Source organism: Chionomys nivalis, chromosome 15 (assembly GCF_950005125.1).
Source record: "Chionomys nivalis chromosome 15, mChiNiv1.1, whole genome shotgun sequence".
NCBI lineage: Eukaryota > Metazoa > Chordata > Mammalia > Rodentia > Cricetidae > Chionomys > Chionomys nivalis.
The window spans coordinates 37,143,553-37,162,664 of NC_080100.1; the positions used below are offsets into that span (position 1 = coordinate 37,143,553).

General features: G+C 39.4%; 1 protein-coding gene across 2 annotated transcripts in view; it reads right to left on the bottom strand.

Moving 5' to 3' along the window:
- The window catches only part of Pde4d (phosphodiesterase 4D), an 821,324-nt gene that overhangs the window by 674,338 nt on the left and 127,874 nt on the right, over window positions 1-19,112 (bottom strand). The window contains exon 1 of one of the 2 annotated variants that reach the window (XM_057790014.1): window positions 1,267-1,532. The exons of the other annotated variant lie outside the window; for it this stretch is intronic. Coding sequence (XP_057645997.1) covers window positions 1,267-1,532 — 266 coding nt within the window. Of the gene's footprint in view, window positions 1-1,266; window positions 1,533-19,112 lie in introns of those variants that run through there. 2 annotated transcript variants of the gene reach the window in all.

A 19,112-nucleotide genomic window follows, 5' to 3' on the forward strand; every position in this document is an offset into this window, starting at 1 on the left:
AAGCAGACAGAGGGTACCCAAAGGCTGGTCCTACTAGTTTGTGAGCTAAAGCCAGCTTTCCTGCCTGGCCCTCAGTTCCTGCTCTTGAGCCAAGTCCCTTCCTTCCAAGCATCATCCATGGCGTGCCCTGCCTTTCTCTCATCCACCGTTTATTGCTGGCAAAATTTACAACAATATCTCTCTTTCTCGGAGGGGCTCATCATTTTTCCGGATACAAGTTTTTTAACCCTTAATCCAGCATTTGCTGTGGCCCTTGTATGGCCAAAGGAACTCAGAGTCATTGTCATCTAGTTAAAAGCCTGAAGACAATAGAAACCCTTCTTTAGTCAGACATTTAGCTATTTAAAATTAACATTCTGGGATTGGATGCGTCTTTGAGTGTGACATGCCTTTTATTTGCTCTGTCATTAACTCTTATCTGTCATATTAATATATTACTGGGTACAGCAATGCCACTCAGTTAGATCTGGGTTCCCTCTACCTCTTATGGCTTCCTTCCTTGAGTCTTGCTTCTGTTTTGTTTTGTTTTGTTTATCCATCTCAAACACATTGGTTTGTTTGGAGAAACTCTATAGAAAATGTCAAAAGTCTTCCAGAAGAAAAAATACATGGAAGCAAATTCCTAAGACAATCTCATCCATTATAACAATGATCAAATGTTCATAAAAAAAAATAAAAGCACAAAACATTCAAAACATCCTAATTCAAAGAACACTAAGAGTTCCAGTGCCTGTCACTTCCTGCGGACTTCCTAATCCCCTTCCTCTTTCTGCAGAGGCATGATGAAGATTGCGAACACAATGCCGTAAGACTAGGGCACATCTCTACACATTACTGTGAACATCCCTGCTCAAATGGGTATCATGCAGAAGACAGCTAAGTCTGATGACGCTCCCTCCATCCTGGTCCTCTCTGGTAAGGCAGTTAGGAGAACCTGGCAAGGATATTAGCTTAAGAAATCAAAGAGAGCCACCACTTAGGCATGGGAGTAAACCTACATTCTTTTTTGACAACTGGAATCCAGTTTTCTTGTAGGAACTTGCAATAGCGACTGAGCTCTGAGAACCACCTCAACCACTTCTGTTACCTATCTCTAGGATTCCTGCCCTGACTTGGGCATTGGTGGGACATACTATGAAGGTAGATTACTTCCCATAAATCACAGGAGCGGAAAGATGATCCTCCACCCCACCCCCACAGCCGCAGTAGGAGCAAAAAGCACTGAACCGGCATGGCTAACATCTCAGTGATCCTAGCAGACCTTACCACGTATGTGCTACTGTGAAGCGCCGCTGCTTGGGGATGTTGCTACTCAGAAGCATCCTGCGCAGGAGCCTGGGGGAATTCCTGGGAGAAATCACCGGGGAGAGCTTGGGAGAAGCGGATTTCCTCGCTGTCTTGGACTTTTCATGCTGCAACAGGTTTTCCCTCAGGGATTTCACAAGATCCTCGTTGAGCCATGGGTTTGGAACATGCGGATTATCCACTTCAGGGACTGTAAGGGTGTCCGGGCTTGTCGTCTGCTGAGCCATTTTCCTGGTCAACTTTGTACAGTTGGCCGCAATCCAGGACAACGTGGTTGCCTGGCCTGTTTCCAGTGAGTCCCTCGGCCAGAGTCTGGAGAAAATGTCCAGGGAAACAGGTCGGATCCAGCTACTGTTAGTTCATTCCGCCCCTGCCTCAGTCTCTCCGCGCAGGCTGCTGGGTGTAGACCAGGCGAGCGCACTCCCCCGCCGAAGCCTGCTCAACGTCACCCTCCTCCCCCAGCCCCAGCCAAAGATCACTGACGAGCTCTGGAGGCTCGGGAACATGGAAGGAAGCCACCGCGCTAGCTCGGCTTTTGTCAGCCCTGCAAAGCAGCCTGTTAAACTATTGGAACTAATGCGGCGCAGCTGCTCCAGTGACTTCTGCTTATGTACATAAAAAGTCCTGGGGGGGAGGGCTTAACCATCGTGCCTGCTACTCCTCTGTTTAGCCAGCCTTTCCATTCGCTTATTCTGAATGCAAAGGAAAGAAAAACTTGGAACTTGACCTTCCGCTCCACCAGCGGCTATTTATCTCCCTATGGTCTACATTCATAAAAGAAAATTGCTAGTCCTTTGATTTGGTTTCCCTTTCTTTCTTTCTTTCTTTCTTTCTTTCTTTCTTTCTTTCTTTCTTTCTTTCTTTCTTTCTTCTTCCTTCCTTCTTTCCTTCCTTCCTTCCTTCCTTCCTTCCTTCCTTCCTTCCTTCTTTTCTTTCTTTTTCCTTCTTTCCTTCCTTCCTTCCTTCTTTCCTTCCTTCCTTTTTTTTTTTTTTAATAAGGCAAGAATAAACAACCCGTAGCTAGACAAGGAGGAATGTTTTCCTGCTTACTAAAGTCAGTCTGAGGCATCCCATGAGAGAAATCACAAGAGAATAACACTGTCTCCACCTTCGGATAGAAACCAAAGGTTTCAAAATGCTACACAGGAAGGACACAGGGTGACTGTTGGGTTTTACAACCTTGTTAATTATGGTTCTTTCAAAGCACCAAGCAACACTATTTAGACCCACAAATGGTGTTTGTAATCTCTTTGTAGTTAAACTCCTCCCACAAGGTACTGGTTGTTTTCATAGGAATAGTTAAAAACGACTTTTAAGGTTTCAATCATTTTATACGTTATATATAATTGATGTATTCAATCACAATAGGGTAAAATAATCGAGCTTTTCATATTTTCTTGTATTGTCTTTTAAAGAAAATTGTAATTGGTGAAAAATATATCTTCAATAAACTTATTTAGAGAAAGTTTCAAATAAAGACAAGACTTTTTTTTTTTTTTTTTTTTTTTTTGTACCAGAACAGAGTAAAAGACAATGTTAAAACAAGTAAGTTGCATTGTGGACCCTGGAGTGGAAAAAAAAAAAATGGAGCCTGGCACAGGACTGTCTCCAGCAGCCTGATGACTTTTGGAGGTTGCAAATTGTTTTACACTTCGGTCATCATTGATGACATACAAATTTCATCCAGCCAAAAACTGGAGGCTGAAATAACCAGAGACCATCAGTGGGAGTGGGAGGACTCTGAGATGGTACAAAGTGGAGAAATTCTATTGTCACTGTTAGTCTTAGGGGGCCCTATACCCCTCTTTGCCTCTGCTGTACCTTAAAAATTAAATCTCCGCCTTTCAAATGTTACTAATATAGACAGAAACTCTGAGGTTCTGTTCACCAAAATCTAAGATCAACTACCTGATCCCTCCCTCCCGATACCATATTTGTAACAATTCATTGGTACACTCATGCCATGGTTTAATTTGAATACTCCATGCAAAGATTGAAATTTGAAAAATTAAGGTGCGATTATTTCTATCCAAAAAGAACTGTTATCAATACAAAAATTTTTCACAATCTGCAACATTAAGTGACAACATCCTTCAGTGAAATAAGAGACACTCATCTATGCACAATATATCTATTTACATATGCTGCAGATGACTATAATAATTATTTTAAAAGTATTGATACACACACATATATATACATATCTACGTAAGGTGAGCAGAGAAGCTAAAAGTTACACTAAGGGTTATACAAAATGCCTGGGTAGTACTTGACCTCAAGGAGTTTATTTTAATTTAAGCTTTAAAATATTTATAGAAAACTACAGCAGAATACTCATCCAATCAGGGTAACTCCCTCCTCCAAAAAAAAAAAAAATGCTGAGACTCATTTGTGGGCACACGTTATAAAGAAACCCTTAATGTTACAAAAGTATGAGGCTCAAACATTAATATAACATCTACCATCGCCCATACTCCAGTGGAGGGTCCTATGGCCATGTACATACAGGAAGAAATCATTTCACACTGACAGATTAAAAAGAGAGAGGGAGAGTGGGAATTGAGACACAACCCGGTGGTCAGAGCCTGCGCTGCTTTTAGAAAGAACCCACGTTTGGTTCTCAGCACACAAGTGGGGCTACAAACAGCAGCCTGTAACTCCAGCTCCAGGTGATCCAGTGCCTCTGGCCTCCAATGGCCCCTGCACTCACACACACATATTAAGACAAAAACAAACACCACACACTCACATTTCAAAATAATACAAACTAAGTTTTAGATGAAAAATGAGGACAGGAGCAAGAAAAGAGCCATAACCAAGGGTCCTGTGAGGAGTTGGAAGGAAGGGTGGGTATTATTGAAACACGCCGTATTCAAATCACTGTAGATTGTCAAAAGGATAAGTAAAAATGCATTTAAACATTACTGGACAAGCCGGGCAGTGGTAGCGCACGCCTTTAATCCCAGCACTTGGGAGGCAGAGGCAGGCGGATCTCTGTGAGTTTGAGACCAGCCTGGTCTACAAGAGCTAGTTCCAGGACAGGCTCCAAAAACCACAGAGAAACCCCGTCTTGAAAAAAAAACAACATTACTGGACAGAGACAGGATAGAAGTGCAAGGCTGAAAGAAGCAGTAGAAGCAAACTGGGGTTGAGCAAAATTTCAGTGTCTAGCAGTCAGTCATAGACAATTCTTTGCGGGTTCAAATAAATTAAAAATTCAGATAACAGGACCCAATGTGGTGGTTCAAGCCTTTAACCCCAGCACGAGGGAGGTAAAGGCAGTCAGGGATCTGTGAGTTCCAGGCCAGCCATGGCTACATAAAGAGACCCCTGTCTCAAGGAAACAAACAAAAATTCAAAAAATAGAATATATCAGTTTGAAAATACAAAACAAAACAAAACAGGATGTGAGAAAACTGGAATGGCAAAAATAAAATTTTAGAACAACTTTCTCCTTTTTAATGACATAGTTTATTTTACACAAAAATTGTATTTCATTTGTACCAAGCCTACATACAGGGTCTTCTGTGGAGAGTAAAATACAGCTTGAAACTGTCCTTGTCCCCAGGGAGTTTGTATTCTAAAGACAGACAGCAAGGGCAACACATTTGGGGCAGGAGATATTTAGACTCTAGTTCTAAGTAGACAATTTGATGATGAGTGACCAAACAAAAATCTATTACCAACAATCGAATGGGCTCTGTTGGGACAATCATTAAGTTTAGGTACACCTAAATCCTGGTTCTTGTTTTCGATGAGGATATAAGCACAGAATAGGGCTGTTAAGAAAAGAAAATGAGGGCTGGGTAGATGGCTCAGTGGTTAATAACATTAGTTGCTCTTCCTGAAGACCTGGGTTCAGTTCCCAGTGTCTACATGACAGCTCACAACCGTCCCTAACTTGAGTTCCAGGGGATTCAACACCTTCATACAGATATACATGCAGGCAAAACCACCAATGTACAAAAATAAATACATTTTTTTTAAAAAAAGGAAAGAAAATTGTTTAAACAGTGGTTTTCTCTTAAATGGCCTGGTATGCACATGCTCACAGGGAAAGAAGAATTGCTGGTTGAGACCTCACCAAGCCTTGTTTAGATGTGAACCAAGCCTGATTAAGCTATCCAGCCAATCTCCCACTGCTGTGGGGTTTGCTCAGGTGTGGGGGCTGGGTTGGTTTGATTCTCCTGAGGTGCAGGACTGAGGGCCTTTTCCAAGGCCCTAGCAACCATTGCTGACTCCTTGCCTTACCGGCCCTCCCCTGAATCCCCAAAGTGAGCGATGTGTATGTTGCTTCTACAATAAAAATCTAACTTTTTTTTTTTTTGAGAATTCTCTGCTACCCTCTTAAACTACCAGGAAAACCCTGCTGTGTGGTGAAACCACACTTGAAAATTGCTGCTTTATAACAATCAAATTAACTGCTGAAAAGAACCAGAGGTAGCCAAGTTCAGATAAAAATGATGATGTTCTTTACGCTAACGGCAGGAGCAAAGCTGTTCTTCCAACGAAAGCACTCTGTTGTCTGCCTTTTGCGCAAAATCTTTAGAAAATTAGCTCGTGGGCCCTTGTCTGGAAAACACTGTACTGTAAGTCATAGCCAAATAAGGTCTTAGGTTTTAACAAGTAGAAATTTGGGCAAAGGTGAAATGCTTGGATAACATCACCACTACCCATCCTTGAAACAGCAGATAGCATCTCCACTCATGAGAGCTTTCCTAGCCTTTTCATGGAAAATTTTTCCAAAAATATTATATATATATATATACATACATACATACACACATACATAATACATATTTGTGTAAATATAAAATTTGGAAAGGACCCAACATATATATATATACACACACACACACACACACATACACACACGCACATATACATATATATCTACACATACAAATTTAGGGTTCTTTCCAAATAATTCCAAAATATGTTTTTTAATTAATTATTCAAAAACTGTAAATCAAAAGAGACAAGACTTATGAAGTCCAGGACAAATTAAGTGTGCCTGTCCGTATTCAGGTGAGGGCTGGGTTTCCCACAATTGAAAGGAAACAATGATGTGGCTCATTTAAAAGAATGAACAAATTAAAATGATTTATTCTTGACTAAACAGCATTGTTTGCTTCTCCCAAGTTTGGTTTAATTAGGTAAATACGCAGTGAAGCGAGATTCCACTCAAATTGCTCACGGGATGGGTGAGGCTGTGCAGTTTAATAGCTAAGAGGGTGTGGGCTCTGTTAGGATTGAAAAAGTTTGATTTGAACCCCAGCTGAGCTTCTGGGCTTTCTGTATTACTTTGGTGGCTCAGACCCTTACTGGTGAATTAGTATAGTGATCATGTCTGCATAATAGCGTTTGCATATAAATACCGGGTCATGGGGAGATGACCTGATAAAGCGCTGGCCACACAAGTATGAGGACCTAAGCTCAGATGTCCAGCACCCACATACGTAAATAGAAGTCGTCGGGTGGTGTACTCCTGCAATCCTAGCACTGGGAAGATGGAGACAGAACTTCTCATTGTCCTGTGCTCATTGTCCTGCTAACCTTGTTTGAGAGACCCTGTTTCAAAAGAGAAAGTGGAGAAAGGTAGAACACAATAAATACCAAGCTCTGGCATCCATAAAAGAATACTCATGTGAACACAGGCATATATTACACACACACACACACACACACACACACACACACACACACCCTACAAGGAATACCTAGTACAGAATGAGCATCCTGTAAATAGTCCCTATAACAAAGATTCACATTTAATAGATACCAGTTATACGCCAAGATTTTTGCATTTTATTTTGCTTAATTCTTGCAATTATCCTAAGAGAACCACTATTTTACAGCTAGGACTGTAAAGGCCAAAGGTCATTATCATTCAGCAGTGGTATACTTGGGATCTAAATCTGTGTCTATGAGGTACCTCTCCTGTTTTGAATTTATGCCTCATTGAGCTTCGAAGAAGAGCTGATATGATATTTAAATCAATTATGACTACTACTATGGAAAGTAATGGGTCCTTAACTGCTCCAAATTCTCATTCTAGTTAACAGAAAATCTGCCCTTGGCTGCACTCAGAACATACACTGTGACAACCCATGAAGTCTGTCATGTCAAGGATTTCTTAGGGAGGCAGGACAGCAGGGTGTGGAATTCCTGAGTCATTTCTCATCTATATACCTGTGTTCCTTTAACGTGAGGGCATTTCACTTAAAGTCCTTAGTAGTTTTTCGTTGTACCAAATAGCATATTCAAAATTATTCCATCCTAAACTTTCACCACAGTTTACCACACTGAGCTCATACCATTATAAATCATAATGACATAATTGTTATAATCCTATATTTAAAAGCACAGTAGACTTCTGCAGAGTGAAGCATTTGAAAAGTTTCACCATCTAGGCTAGCTTGTAGAGATTTCTTCCTTTTCTCTTTCCTTTTGTCTTTCTTTCAATCCTCCCTTTCTCCCTCCCTCCCTCTCTCCCTCCCTCCCTCCCTTCCTCCCTCCCTCCCTCCCTTTTGTATATTTTATTTTAGGGATACTTTGCCTGCACGTGTGTCTATGCCTTTGGAAGCCAGAGAGCGCATCAGCTTTCCAGGAACTGGAGTTGCAGGCAGTTGTGAGTCGCTCTGTGGGTGTTGGGAATTGAACCCTGGTCCTCTAGAAGAGCAGCCAGTGCTCTTAACAGCCGAAGCACCACTGTAGCGTTTCTTCCTTCTCTGACAGTTTTATATGTGTGTGTAATCTTGTGTGCTTACATTCACCCTAACACCATCTGACATCCCATTCCTTTCCCTCTGAACCCCTTCTTCTTCCCAGCTATTTTCCCAGTGGCTACACCATAATGACAGCAAAAAGTATCTTTTGGAAAATGAATGATATATACAATCCTTCCACCAAAACAATAAATGTGAAAATAATCAGAATTAATTTAATGGTTGCTAGAATGAGTGTCTAACAATTAAACAGATAGTGAGCTACAAATATGAAGCAGGGATTGAGTGAAAGTCAAAGTATTCTACATAGAAAGAGTAAGAACAGCCTGGACAAAGAAAGTGGTTTGAGATTTGTTAGGGCTTTAGACTCTTTATTGACTAAAATAGCAGTAAAATGTACTTGGTACTTGGAAAGGTATTATATAATGGAATTTAAATGCAGCCAATCTGTTTGCAATATGGTTTGCAATTTTGAAAAGAATAATTCTGAAGTGTGTTCCTGTTCAATGTGAGTTTGTAAAGAAGTGGAAGGGAGCTAATGAGGAACTAATTGTTAAAATTTGTTCATTGGCTTGATATGAGCGTACAATGAAATAAGAAAGTTAAAATTGATTGGATATTACTTAGCATAATCAATTATACATACCACTAATTAAGACCACCTAACTAATCATCAAAGACATGTTCCTATTTTCAGGGTATTTAGAAGTCATTGAGCAAATGCATGTGCTCATTTATCTTAGAGTTACATTTTACTATGCAACTCAGTCTTGGTTCTTTTCAATGAAAAGATCAAGCATGTTGAATGTTCACAGATTAACTATTAAATAGTGTTTTATCACCTCCCTTAAAAGAAAAGTTAGCATCATATAGAACACTGTATCAACAACATCAAAGCAGCATACTTACTGTATGTCTGGAGGACAAATGACAATATAACCTAAATTAGTATTTTTTCCTTTTCTCCTGAAACACGGACTTAAAACGAGCTATCCAGGAGCAACAATTCCTCGTTGCTAAAGGAAACTCTGGAATGACCTTTCTAAATGCTTCTCAGATAATCAGAAATGACCACGGCTTTTGATGGCCGCAGAATAGCACATTTTATTATACTTGATTCTTTCCAATGTAAACAATAATCAAGTATTTTTGGCTTCAATTTACAGAATCCAATCCTCCTATCTGAATCATGTCTTTCCCTAGCCACTCAACCACTGAAAAAGCCACTAGGCACAAGTGCAGGACACACGGGTACTCATAGGCACTATCTTTTCTTACTCAATGGGATCACCATAAGCACTTGAAGGTAGCAGACACTCAGCTTACAATCTGAAGTGGAAATAGTTAGCTATCAAAGGAAAAATTATATAGCTTCCTTAAGAAGATACATTTCAAACTCCTGCAAAGTTTCTTACAGTCAAAAGGAAGAGATCTACAAACTTGCCCAAATGGTTCCATGTGTCACAACACAGAAGATTTTAGCAACTTGTTCTTAATGACAGCTCATAAGAAAAAAGACATATTTGCTGTCTTTCCTCATATAACAGTTCATTATGAAAATGAACATCATCTAATGTGTCTCCCAGGCCCAGAGGAAAATAATACAGTCATGATCCTTTGAAAACCCCACAACAGTAAGCACATTTTCTCATCTCCCCATCTCTGCTTACGCACCATACGTCCATCTACCAAGGAAATAGCTTTTTCTTTTTTAAATTAGTGGAATGTAATGTGTAAACTTGCTATGATCTTTACAATAACATTTGCCTCAGTCCTTCTGATTTTTAGGTCTGGTTCTCATGAGATAAAATATTTCACTAAATATATTCTATATTTAGTGACTTAGAATTGTAATTGGAATTCTTCAACATATGTAAATAACAATCCCAGAAGACAGACATACTTACAAGGATATCATTTTCATACCTAACTCTAATATTCACCTGGAATCTATTGCTTACAGGGCACACTGACATGAGGCACTGGAAAGGCAGGGGAGTATTCTCATCCCTCAAGCCAATGCACTATGAACACATTCATTTGGTCATTTAACTTCTCTCAATCTACATTGAGTCTAAGGTCCTATAGATTTTAAAACCTCAAAAATGGAGATGTCTTCAGTGTATGGATTCAATAATTGATTGTCTGAGATCCAGATTACACCTCAAAACTGTCTTAAGAAACATGTCCCCCCTCCCCCAGAGTGTTTTGATATACAAAAGCAAAAGCCTTAAATAGTAGATCTTTGTGTTTGCTTATAAGTTTCTATAATGTGGGATTAAAAATACCATTATTAAACAGCAATATAGTCCCTTCTACTAGTACCTGGTTACTATATACCACTGCCTCTACTTTAAGAGATATATTCCATGTTTAGGAAATACAGGATGGCAGGCAAGACAATACCACACTACACAGGTGCTTTACCAATATTATGAAATGGCCCTGAAGCTTGTGAAAATCCCTTTCCTAACTAGGTGCAAAAAAAATATGTGTTCTGACATCTGAGTCACAGCTTAGGAGACAGAGTGGGAGAGCAATGCCTATGTTAATTTAATATTTGGAATCAAAGTATTGTTTTACTTCTAAAATAGTAAAGCTGCAGAGAGAGGTATATTCACTGTTACATAATAACAGATTTTCAGAACATCAGGACTTAATTAACCTTCTAGGCTATTAGGGGAGACTGAACTCACATTTCTCAGAGTATGGCCCATGGTAGCTGTTTCCAACGTATGTTGTCCACACCCAAATAGCCTTTTCTATACTGAATAGTGCTCTAAGTGTGTCCTTTGTGCTAGTTTCCTTTATTACTATGCTTAGTCTCCAAGCTAAGTCCATCCTCCTCTTCAATTGCTATCTACAAGTAGAAACTATAACCTTCACGAAGATTGTGAGACAGGGGCACCTGAGAGCGAGACTACACCAGTGTGGATTGCATTCTATACCACGCATGAAGCCAGTGAAAGACTAGAGATATATTACATGAGAAGACATTGCTATAGAGGAATTTAAAGACAACTTAATGCCATAATAATTATGTTTTTTCAAACTTCAGTGCAGCTAAGAATTACTTGGAGACCTTGATAAAATGCAGAGTCAGATTTAGTGTGTCAGGTGGGAGACACAGATTTCTGAATTCCAAATCTTTCAAGTGGTTCATAGATTTCCCATGGACCAGAAACATTACCCTGTATCTATGCACCAGAATAAGTCTTGATAGATAGCCAGCGAATACTATCCAATGAGAACAGTAACTTGGAGCTAGGTGATGCTATTTCTTTGCATCCAGCTATTTGTATAGTGTTTATCTCCTAATATTTCTAATTACTAAATAATTTTATTTAGCTCTAATATTAATATTGATTGTAAACTTGGCAGAATCTAAATCAAGACTCTAGACATGTCTGTGAAGGATTATTTAAATTAGCCCATGGCAGTGAGGACTTTTTTGGATTCAGGTTCATTTGATGTAGAAAGATTTATCCTAAGTAGCACCATTGCTGCAGCTGGAATCATAGACTAGAAAAAAGGAAAGTGGACCGAGCACTAGAATCCATTGCTCACAGTTTCTTGACTGTGGACACAAGGACACAAACGACCAGCTGTCTCAAGCTCTGGTTGCTATGACTCCCTTGCCATGATGAACTATAACCTTGATCTGTGAGCCAAGCAATCCCTTTATCCCTTAAATTGCATTGATTAGGGCATTTCATCACAGCATCAGGGATAATTATGAAGACAAAATAATTATGTAAAACAAATCCCAAGCCCTTTGTTTTTAAAAAGTACATTTATTCTAAAAAAGAGTCCAATTCTATTAGAGGTGGTATTCAACTTCAGTCAGCCGGGATTTATAGACTTCCTTCATTGCCAGTAAAAGACCAGTAAAATTCACCGGTCATTAACTCTCTACCAACAAACCAAGAAAGGGTGCTCCCACCATGGTCCTCATACTTGCTTGCAGCCAGTCTCTGGGGAACTGTAAAAAATAGGCTGATGTTTTTATTTCTAGTGCTTTTAAAAAAAAGTTATTCTGACTTGGAAATGCTCAAACGTTTGCTAAATGATGTGTCGCAATCTGACCTTCTTCTGAAACTATTGTTATGTTTCTGTAGCATTGGACACTGAATGTTCAGGAGACTTCCTGTACACCAGGAAAATGCTGCGCTGCAGAGCTATAGACATAAGGTCTGCTTGACATTGATCCTGTACATCCTAACAAAATAAATAGCTTTATACTAACCCTATAAGCATATTTATTTCGGTATGTCTGGTAACTATAATTTATAATCTTTAGGTGTGTAAACCTGGATAAAGCCAACTGGTAAGTATTTAACCAATTACCAAAGAACCAAATGCCCTTGTTATACCAAGAGTGTAGCATCATCTCTGTATCGGCAGCAGTGGTTCAGGATCCTTGAAGTTAAGCACCCAGGAAGATAGTCGCTGCTCAGTAGAGACGAGGTAACGACTGGGAACAATTCGTGTTTGTATCATCTTTGTTTACTTTCAGCTAACAACATGGAGACAGTGTGCCCAAATCAACTAACATTAAGCTATCAACTGAAAATAGACACTGTTTTCAAAATCCTACCAATGTGTTAATCATTAAAGTATCTACATAACATATATATTATCTCCATTATGCATGAATTTAAAATTTCAAGAGAAATCTAAAGCTCTTATTCTGCACCATTCCTAAACTTGGCCCTCTGTCTAGGTCGCTGGTCATGGTTACTATGGTGAATTCTCCATTTCCGTGGTAGGGACCCCATCCAAAGTAGGCTCAAATAAAAATGGAGGTAGAAAAAAAAAAAAGAAGAAGAAAAAAATGGAGCTAGTATAGTAAGGGATTGAACTGTAAATTTTATCTGATGGTATTAATTTGAACTTGAAAGGCTTTTGTGGCTAGTGGCTACATTATTGAACAGTGGCTGACAGGCCATGTGCCTTCATGAATACTTATGTATCTATAAAGAAATGTTATTGGAGTCATGGTGTTGTATGTCACCATCGTTTGGCAACTTTATTTTGTTCTGCAGCAAAGATCCCCGTTGCTATTTTTACCTGATGCCTGCTAGCCCGAAGTGTGACCATGAGCCATTTCTCTTTGGAAGGGCATTCTGATTTCCTAGTTTTCACTCTAACACAATAAATAGCCTTGTAAATCATTGGTCATACATTGTAGGAAATTAAAAAAATATATAGATTGTTGGAAGCCAGATTGTTGCGAGCTGGGATAGCTGTATTCTTAAAATTTTTATCAAAGTGGCCAAGTTTCTGATGATCCTGCAGACACCCCCCAACAGCAGTGTTTGAGTTCCCACATGTGACCCCTCAAACAACCTATCCCATCATCCTGTCCTCACTGTAACACCGTTTTCATCCCTCAAGAATATCTTCTATTTTTCCTTAGGGTAGAAGGAATTAAGAAATGCATCAGCAGCTACTGTAAAAACCCAAGCCACATTTCCCTGTGCGTCCAAGGCTGTGTTCAATTTGGCTCTTTAGCAATTTCACTTGACCAAGCTTTTCCCTGTGGTGTCTCTGGAGTGACAGTATCTGCATATTGCAGGAGGCACTGAAGAGGGAAAGCATTAACTCTTTCTTCTAGAATGTTCGGGCACTATGCAGTAAGCCATGTTTCAAACCTCTCTTCCTGTAATAAAGACAGATTTTGTTGTGAGAAGTACACAAGATGCCATGCCTGACCAGAACTCCACCACGCATTCTGTGAGATGCTTTCCTTGAGGATGATCAACCGTTTCTAGGTGATGCCTGAAATCTTGGGCTCACTGTATCGGCTTGAGTGAAGGCATACATTTGTTTCACCCGCGGACATTGTTTTATACGATTAAAGGACATGTGGCCAGGAATCTAGTCCTGACTGCCTCACTTGTCCTACAGCCTGAGATGGGCCAACAAATTTCTGGGATTCAGCTTCCTTCTCTGAAATAGCAAGGCAGGAAGGTGCCTGCAGTGTGACGTGAGCCAAAGTTGCTATAGAAGGAAACAAGGTTCTCATGACTGCTGCTTGTCATTTGGGTTTGTTTCCATAAGAGAAAGCGGAGACAACAAAATAGACAGTTTGTGACTCTGCTCTTTTGCCATTGGCCAGAGAAAATATTCATGGCATGTCTTAAAACTCTAGAAAACCATTTCCTTAGTTTTTGTGCTCCTTACAGCCTAATGGTTACTAAGATTAAATAATGGACATTATTTTGCGTAGTAAACATATTTCTGTTACATTTTTAAGTCTATTCAATGGGCAAAACAGAACACAGTCGCTGACTTATAACGCATGGTGGTATCTATGGTAAGAACACTCCCCACGTGAAAGATGGCAACGTGGTGCCGGAAGTGTGGAGCTGGGAAGTGAGACCTCATAGCGCATCCTTACCCTGCTTCCACCAAAAGACACAACTGGCAAACACCTCGCAATCCAGATAGTAGAGTGTCATCAAATAATTAAAAAGTGACAAGTTAGAGTTATTTTGCATAATCTTTGTTGAAAATAATTTACTGAGCTGAATGTTTATATAATTTAATTTAAAAACAACTTGTTGCTGTACCAGCTTACTCAATGTCAGAACATTTTAAAATAGGCCCCTGTGAAGTCAGCAGTAGTCAGTTCTAAAACACTGCTGCTTATCGGCCTTTACGCAGAAGAGCCGGCTCTTTTGTGGTTCTTCTTAAAGCTGTTGGCTAGATTGATTTTTAGATGTTGCTTTATAGTTTCTAATTTTTTTATTAGTATATACATTGCTAATTTATTTCTTAAGTCTACATTCCATGTGTGAAGAGGGAACGGGTGGGTCTAAGATTATTCTGAAGGACTTTCTGAGTACTCAATGCATATATGATTAAATAAGGAAGACCTCCAAATTGATCGCATATACCAGTGTTGATTTGGAGGTCTTCCTTGTTTAATTATAGTGAGCTCTTAGATTCTGGAGCCATGTGCTGTTTTTATATGAAAACACTACAGAGAAGGGTTATCTTTTCTACAGTTATAGGACTTGAAAACTGAGACTCACACAGACTTGAAACTATAAAACTTATATCACCCCAGAGAACAAAGAAGCACGTGTTTGAGATTTCCAAAAGCAACTCTCAAGTTAAAACTCAAACAATCAATCAAAGTTTGTGGTGCTTTTTTTTTTTTTTTTTTTTTGAGACATCTGTGCTTGTAAAATCAAAGTTCTTTAGGCACTTATGGATGAAGTACTGGAGGAAGGAAAGTCACGCGATATTCTAAGTGTGCAAGAGGTCCAACTTCCTCTCAGTTCTTTCAGGGTGATGTCAAAGAGCAAACAGGCAAATCGTACAGGTCCTGGCGGTAGGCTATAAGGAAGGGCAAGGCATAGAGCAGGCTGGTACACGAATTTAAAGATGCATATGGAAGGAACAAGAGCACTCATTCAATTAGCTTAACATTTGTTCAGATAATTAGCTTTAATATTAGTATTTTAGAACATTGTTGGGGTTAGGATTAATGTAAGAGTGTGGCTGCAGTGTTTGGGGAAGGTCCCATTTTACAAGTGAATCTTGTAAAAACATATTTTAAGCCAATCATTGAGGAGGGGGGCGTTATTTTCTTTTAATTACTGGCGAGTTGGCAGTGATCCAGAAAGTAAGCCCACCCAGGCTTATACTACCAATCTCCACTGCTAAACTCAGTGCATCAAAAAGAAGAACGCTGAAAATAAGAGACTCGCTGAGAAGAGGAAGGCGTTCAGGAATGCGGGAGACAGGAGAGGGCAATGGAGGTGTATATAACCATAATACACTCGTATATATGGACCTGCCAGGCAATAAAGAGAAGGAGAAAGAGTTTTAAAATATGCAAATTAATTTCTATGACATCCAATTCAAGCCCTTTAAAGATTACATTCAAAGGGACATACTATTTTGGAAATTTTTGCTTACTCTGCAAGCATTCTGATCTTTGAATTGGCTACAAATTGTTGATTTCCTTACAGTCATATTTTCTAATTTAGTGAGCGTAAAAGGAGACGAATGAGAGGATGGCATCGGGCACAAGGGACAGTTATCTTCAAGTACTTTAGCTTTCATTTGTGACTACCTGATTATCCTTTATACTAAAAGTCTTGCTAAACTATTCCTAAAAATAAATGCTTCATTCCCTGAACTGATCTCTCAGCCAACACATACTCACTGAACACTGAGTATCTTCCAGGAATATATTATGTACAAAAGTTGAAAAACATAAACAAAAACAAAAACAAAAAACATAGAGGACTGGATCCCTTGCGTCTCAGAGTACTCAGAATGTGACCTATCAACCAGCAGTCAAGGGTAAGTTACTGAGACCCCCCCCCCTTTACTTCTTGGCATTATTTCAGAAGATGAAAATGCGCAAGTAGGATTGTTGTGTATGTTCTTTTGGTAGAGAGGCGGCTGTTCTGAGTGTTAGCTTAAAACAGATTAGCTTGCAGTGGAATTTATGAGCAAACCAGGAATGTAATCAGAGTTTTCATGTTTTCTAAAATTTGATGTGGGCATTCTTAAGTAGCTCTTTTATATTTGGGGATTTTAGGATAGCGTACTCATATTCCAATACCAGAAACAGAATCGTGAGTTTCACTCCATCTTCAAACATGCGTCTCAGAGGTTTTAATCTCATCAGCAGCCAAAGGACACTGCCTGGCTTTCACAGTACCCCGACCGTCTCTGCGGCATAAAGTATGTGGTTTACTTGTGATGCAATCACAGCGTTTGTTGCCAGTGACAACGGTTGTTTTCTTCATTAGGTTTTATGTGGTTGGTCAGGTTATGTCACGAGAATTGTACTCAGAATTATGAGTCTGTTGAATACCAGCTTTGTGCACTAATTGCCATGTGGTGTGTGTGTCAAGGACGGGGGAGGGTGGCTCTCGGTTTTGCTAACACAGAAATGCAGACTACTGGGTACCCTGCATGGCCCTTGTACATCAGTTGGTTTCTCTCTTCCCCACCCCTGCCATCTAGTTTCTAGCCTCTGGAAAATGGCACGTGTATCCAGAAAGTTCCAACTAATCAGTTCTTTTCTGCTGCTCTCCTATTTCTGTGGCTTCAAGAAGCCTTGAATCGCAATCTCCTGGATGCGTCACGGAGAGCAACTTAAGTCAACTGTAATTTTCAACAGATCCTGAACATGGATTTGGAAAGATCAGGTGTTATTGAAAAGAGTTATAATAAATTCAGGCTTGAGTCCAATTGCTTCCAGTTCGTCTCCTCCCTCTGTGGGTTAACAAGTGTTTCCAAAGCCACGGGGCTTTAAGAATCCTGAAGCAGCTAATTAACAGAGCTGATCTACATCACATGGAGCCCGTGTGTTCCAGGCCGCTGTGAAACCTCAGCTTCCCGAGGCTATCAGAAAAGTGCAGGAGCACTTGGAATTGGGTTGTGACATTCTGCTCCCCGCCTGTGGCAGAAAATAACCTTCTCAACGGGCACTTTAGGTGAGAATAGTTCTCTCAACAACAATAAAAAAAAGGTCTCATTGCCATGACTATGAAAAAGTAAATGAACATTTCCTCATGTTCAGACCGTGAGTCACAACTGGCCTGTGAGTGGACCAAGGCCTGAGGCATTCCCTTGACACATTGTCCAGTGAAACGCAGGCACAGGCATGGTGAGAGGGTGACTTAGCCTTGATCACAGTCTTCCAACAGTCAAACAAAACCCAAGTAAAGAGCCATTGGTCTCCTTTTCCAGCATTTTCTCCCAACTTATGTATATAAGCACAAGTATAATCAAGCTTATTCTATAAAATCGGACTAACCGAGATGAATCAGTTATATATGGTAATGCTAGAATCATCTATCACAAACAAAAGTGTTAGCTCATGCCTCTCGCTTACAAATCTGCCCTCTGCTGCTGGGGGGATGGTGGTGGCACACTTGGGGGACAGAGACAGGCAGACCTCTGCGAGTTCCTTTATCTTATCAAAGGTGTCTTTCTAAAATACATGACCACCTGTTTGAATCAACTTGATTTTTTCCCTTGTTTCAGGTAGGTAACATATACATATTCTTTTAAATGCGTCTTATATCACAAAAATCACTACCAAACCCACATCCACATAATTTCATTCTAGGCTACCAGGCCAAATTGTGTACACTTGAATACTATAGCTATAGGAATCTTGTTCCCAAGAAGCCCTGCCTTGCCCTTTGAAGGCTGTCACCTCATCCACCTGGTCGCTCATCTCTCTGCTCTATTTTTCGTTCATTCTTAGGATAATACTGCTTTAATATCACTTGCATTGGGAATTATTTACCTCTTTAATCATAGGACAATGCTCTGTGCCCCTCTGGCTATTTTTTTTGTCATTCATATCACAAGGATAGGTTTATGAGTTAGCTTTTGGTACTTAATGTTTATATTATCTTTATAATATATAGAATGAAATGACAGAGGACTTATACAGAAATAGACAAGTGGATGGATTAATGGATATAACCAGGTCATTGAATTGGATTGTATCTAAGGGTTCTTTATACAATTAATTTGATATGATCTATTTTTAATGACATGTTTGAAGTGATAAGAACAAAATATCAGTTAGAATATATCATAATTCATATGCAGTGACATATGAATTACAAGTTCAATTTTAACTCATGCCTAAATTTGCACAGCCCCTTTATGCAGACTTCTCATTAAAGGTCTAAAGAGCCTGACTGATTTAAAAAAAAAAAGCTGTGTGTATAGCAGGTATCTCTTATTCAGTGATTAAATATACTAGATTTGTTTTCAGAAAACATCATGTCAAGCCCAAGGCTTGGTATGCTAATGTTACTAAAAGATTGAATTAGAATAGCAAACAAATCATGAGTCCTAAAAGAAATATAAGCTGAGTTAAATATAGAACTATATCAATGTACAGCTAACATTCACCTATAACAATTAGCTCTGTAGAAAATGCAACATTTACAGTAATAGAAAAAAGGAGCAAGTAGAAGATCTTTAAGAAGGACTTGAGGATTTTTTTTCACTTTTTAATTTTATTTTTATTTATTTTTATTGCTTTAAAAATAATACCATTCAAAATTTCCACTTCCTCCCCTC